The sequence below is a fragment of the Stylophora pistillata genome, chromosome 14 (assembly GCF_964205215.1).
Source record: "Stylophora pistillata chromosome 14, jaStyPist1.2, whole genome shotgun sequence".
NCBI classification, from domain to species: Eukaryota; Metazoa; Cnidaria; class Anthozoa; order Scleractinia; family Pocilloporidae; genus Stylophora; species Stylophora pistillata.
The window spans coordinates 13997316-14002686 of NC_142532.1; the positions used below are offsets into that span (position 1 = coordinate 13997316).

At 37.7% G+C, this 5371-nt stretch overlaps 1 protein-coding gene across 1 annotated transcript; it reads left to right on the plus strand.

Annotated features, from left to right (window-relative positions):
- Positions 1 to 4889, plus strand: LOC148716665 (uncharacterized). The gene is made up of 4 exons (XM_088745993.1): positions 1 to 180; positions 2251 to 2620; positions 3130 to 3267; positions 3709 to 4889. Exons 2-4 carry the CDS (start codon positions 2296 to 2298, stop codon positions 4191 to 4193), a joined length of 948 nt encoding a protein of 315 aa, XP_088602119.1. The 5' UTR covers positions 1 to 180; positions 2251 to 2295; the 3' UTR covers positions 4194 to 4889.
- The last annotated feature ends 482 nt before the right edge of the window (positions 4890 to 5371 follow it).

Below are 5371 nucleotides of genomic sequence, written 5' to 3' on the forward strand. Positions count from 1 at the left end.
TTAGAGCCATCCATTATAACGAAGATTGCATGAGAAACAAATAGAGGGACACGCAGGAAGCTGGAGGAATAATATCAAAAACAACATCGAATGTTTCGTGTGATGAAGTACTTATAACTCTTCCATCACTGAATTTTAGTACAACCTATCCCAAATTGAAAGATATATTTCTCAGCTGAGGTAAGGCAAGGAAACTATATCTATTGCATTTATAAAATCATCTGAGAACTTTCTTTCCTCTAATTATTTCGTGGGGCAGGCTCTCCATAACAAAGCAAAGTTATAGCATATAATGTTTGGTTTACTATCAATAATTATTTGGAGAATCCGTAATTTACAAAAACTCTCATCGGACACTTAGAAAATTGGAAATCCCAGACTGCACGGTACTCTCAGTGCGGAAGTAAAAGTTCGCTTGCAAAAGTGTAACGACAAAACAAGGTCTGACGGATACGAAGTGGGAAAAAGGTTACTAGAACAAAAAGAAAAGAAAAATAATCGCCTAATACACAATTGCGATTTTGTCGAGTGTGTGTTTATCAATGTATGGTTGCGCGCTGGAAGTTGGGACAGGACGAGAAAAGCATAAGAGTTGCTCGAGGTGCAGCTGTAAACAACGTTATCTTCTTGAGTGCTCAATAACATATATAGCTGACACAAATTGGGCACGAAAAAAAGCGTTTTATTTCAATTGTCGGGTTTACCAAATCATATCTTGTTATCCAAAAACTATGCCATAAATAAAATTCAAGACAAAATGATTAAGAAATATTTCGAGACCAATTCTTCATTCAAACGAGAGCTAATTGATATTACAGAGAAGGGAGAATTAGTTCCATGGAGCCAACCGCCTCCCGGTTAGCTCAATGGATAGATCGCTGGACTGTCGTGCGGGAGGTTAAGGGTTCATGCCCCGGCCGGACCAACACTCAGGGTCTTAAAATAATTGAGAAGAATTTGGCTGCCTTTCTGTAACATCAAGAATGGTTAGATATTCTAGTCCTCTCGGATAGGGACAAATAAATTTCGAAGTCCCGTCTCCTGCAGGGTTGGGGTAGGAGACGTTAATTTCCCACAAACGAGATTACTGTGTGATGGATGTCCTCCCCTGGGGTAGGATGGGTGGGTTAAATTAAATTATATTAACTTAGTTAATTACTGACTCCATCTTCTGCTATTGGTTGACCTTTGTTAATTCTAATTCCACGGCCAACCAAGCAACACTGTTTCACTTTCCCATCCAACACCTGCTTGAACTAACTAAAATATTTGTCCCGTACAATGGAACGGCCATAGCTTGTTCTTAAAGGCGATTTCTTTATGATTTTGAGACTTTCTGGTTCATGCACTTCATTACGTTTGTTTCCAAGTAAACTCGGTCGAGCAAACTCTTCGGCCTGTTCGTAGAACTCGATTTCGTCGGTAATTTTCTTTCCGAGATATCACTTTAGCAATCCATTACAAACTGTGACTGGTATCTTGAAGTGCTATAATTATTACAACTGCTGTAATACAATGGGGGCAGATCATGAAAAATAAGCTCTTTTTGAGTTCCTTCGAGAAACCTCACATGTATTTACTCTCAAGAGGGGGATAAAGGTTATATTTTCATTTCGGTTTCTTTGACAAATAACTCGTGCTAAAAGGAAGTTAAAGTTATTTCGGAAAGTTAAAAAAAAATCATTGGATCCCTCGTTTGATGAAGAATTCTTAACTCGACTAGTAATCATTGGTATTTAGTGGCAGCTATGTCTTTGGGAAAGCTCTCCATAACAAAACCTTTTTTTATGGCATATATAATACTTCGTTTCTACTGATTTTTATTTTGAGACTCTAATCATTTAAAAAACAACTATCATCGACTGACTTTAAGGTTCTATCAGTACAAAAGTAATTAAAACAAAGATTTGACTCTATATTACAACGACGAGCAAGCGTCAAGCATAACAAAAGAGGAAACCATCCGTAAAAAAAGATGTATTTTTTGGTACCTTTCAGCGTGACCCAATGTGATTACCTTTCGATAATATTAATTTTGCAGCAATGGCTTTAAGAAAGAAAAGTTGGATTTTCTTGTCATTTGGGACAATTTCTGATCCTGCTTTAGTTTTTCACCCTATTCTTGCACATATTCGTTCAGTGGATGCGTTTCCAGTTTCAGTAGTGTTTTGTGTTTTCTTAAATTGAGGTATTTATTTGACTCAAAACTCATATATAAGTTCATCTTAGGAGTGTTAACTGTGCTTATAGGTACTTAGTCTGTACGCAGCAAAAGCCACCCACAGTCACCTCAGAATGAATCCAAAGTTGTGGTTGACTATCATGTTTCTGATTTCCCGGATTGGTACCCGGATTGGTATACTTGACGCTATTGGTCAGTGTCAAGAGCAGGAACAATCAAGTGGTGGAATGAACCTAAGAGGTCACATCTTTAAAGTGTATCGGGTTGGGTTTCCTGTAGAGTGTTATTTACGGTGTGAGGAAGAAGTTACGTGTCAGAGTTACAATGTCGTCGTTGGTCAAAACATCTGCGAACTGAACGATCGCACAAGGGAAGCAACACCAGAAGATTTTATTCCGGATAAACGGCGATTTTACATGAAACGTTCTAGAAACAGAGGTACGCTTGAAGTTCCTTCAACTAGCTTTTTGCACTTGCGATTCTGCGGGGAAGACTTTTTTCCCTTTTATTTTAAATCTGCACGATTAGAGAAATCTCAAATTTCAGAGGTAAACACTCTTTTAAGATAGAACATTTAAGCCTTGGGAGGATTTGATTTCTGTGATGGTTTCATAGTTTGTAATATTTTTGACCTACCATGATAGATGTAGAAGTGACATTCCGGAATCGCAATAGCAGTGTTATATTGACAATGGTCCCACAATGATACCGAAACGTTGGCCTGTGTGTCTGTGTCATTGTTGTTGATTACCATCTTATTTCTTAGATGGAATCGAATTAGCACCGTTTTCATTTCTATCTGCTTTTATACAGGCAGGGAAAGTGCAAGCCCTTTTTCCTATCCTGTTGTTCCTTATCAGTTGCTGAGATCACCTATTGAATTCCCGAATTCCCGAATTACATGATAATTTAAACTGCGTATGTGAAATATTTTTTTACGGACGTAGTTCCCCTCGGATCCATCAAAGAACTTCCAGCCAATACCTGCGGTGAGATCAAAGCGAGTGAAGGCGACGAGATGGCTGATGGGAAATACTGGATTAACTCTGGAGAGAATAGCGAGGTCATCGAGGCTTATTGTGAAGGTAAATTATTTCATTGAATTGTTTGAATCATTTTTCACCCAACTGCCTCCATAACGTGTTCTTTTATCCTGACTTTTTTTTTAAACTTACCAAAACATCATCTTGGGGCATTGTTTTTGCAATATAGTGAGTTAAAGCGAAAAGGGTTTGTTTTTAGTAATTCCAATAAAAAGATAAATTCGGAGAAGATGAGTCATTGACACGAATCGTTCTCTCCCTTACAAAAAATTGTTTTTATTGGCGAATGCGAAGGGATCGAACCAAATAATAAGATCACGACGCCGAAAATGACGTTGGTTGACCGTTTTTGTTATCGCGCAAGTGGCTGTTAGTTACCATTCACAACATTAATTGACTTTCAGTAGCTTTATAGATAATACAGTTGAACTTTCAATACTTTCTACCTATCCTATTAGTCTTATCCCTATTATTAAATCTTAGGGAGCTGGCAAAAGATAAATGGTGAAGAACTCGTCTGCTTTGGAGCCAGAAATAATTCGTATGGCTCCTTCAATTTGACAAAGAGTGGACGAGTGAGGACAATGAAGCTTATTCACAGATCAGGGTCGGTGCGCTGCAACCATGTCACTAATGCATCCTACTGGGGCTGCACCTATCAAACTTATAGAGAAAATGGAGAAAATTTGATGACAATCATTACAGATGCCAGTAAGAAACCTGTCTTGCCGCCTGCTGAAGAGTTGAAAGCTTTCAATTCCGGAAGGTTTGCCAACAAAATTCATTTTTACAGTCTTCCTGGATATCACCATAGTTCAACCGAGCTGGTTTTTCGCAACCTCAGCAATCCTTTGTCTGTTTTGAGCAACCAAGAGATGCAGATATGGTACGGACAGGATTTGATGGATCGTGGAGAGGAAGACAACAGTGGTACAACTTGTGTTGATGTGTATGCATGGTATGGGTGAGTCTGCCGACTGGAGACATTGCATTCGATCAATTTAAAACGTAGAAGAAAAACACTAGATTACAAACAAACACCACTCATGAACAAGAACCCGAGTAGGATTTTTAGGAATACAAACCTATTCGAATCAATGTTTGAAGACTGCTATTTCTTTGTTTTATACCCAAGAACCGACAATAAGTTTTACTTAGTTTTAGTATAGTACACTGCCTTGGTTATTATTCTTCCAGTGCAATTTTAACTTTATTACAAGGTTTCATTTCACTAAATGCATGTATTGAGTGAACGCTTCAGGCTTTTTTCTTAAGGAGAACAGCTCTGCGTTGATTTTAAAACGTAAGAGCAAAATTTTAGAAGAAAAATAAAACGAGAATCCAAGTAACATTTTTTAGAAAGACAAACGTCACACTGCATTAAGATAATGAGTAAATGATAGTTTAAGTTTCTTTCAATGTTTAAAGACTGTTATGTCCTTACTCTATACCCGAAATTAAAGAGAAAGACAGTGGTGATCAGAATGGTTGTTATCACTGACAGTATCGCTCAAGACCATCCATTTTTTTAAGTGGGGTAGTTTTTTCAGCCTATTAGGTTTTCCTAGCTGTAGTATAGTACACTCGCTTAGCATTAACAGTCAGTGAAATTGTAACTCAATCAGAATATTCAGCTTCAATAAATTCATGCCGATAGGTGCTTATTTATTGTGGGTGTCAAACTCTAGCTCGCCGGATTAAAAAAAAATAAAGAAAGGAAAGATAAACTGAGAAAGCGAAACAAGACAGACACATGGTGGAGAACTAAAAAAAATCAAAGGGAAAAACAAAAACCCTCCCGAAAACAGTTTCCTCACTCCCGTGAACCAAGACTATTTTCTTCTATAAACCCTCTAAAGGTATTCTGGATCATCGAAGCCAGGAAAAACACCTTTGATGACAAGCGTCCATGTCTAAATCAGGTTCGATCCAATGGTATTTAGTTTTTTTTTAACGAACTGATGCAGTTTTCAAAAACTATTAGTTAAAGATGAAAGATATATTTCTGTAAAAGTATAGGGCTGAGTGGAGTTTAATTCAGTCTGTATCTATACGAGCAGAACAACTTAAACTGACAATCGCGGAACGAGGTTAAACAAATGACCAATTCAAAATATCGTCGTCCAATCAGAAAAGGGCAACTGCG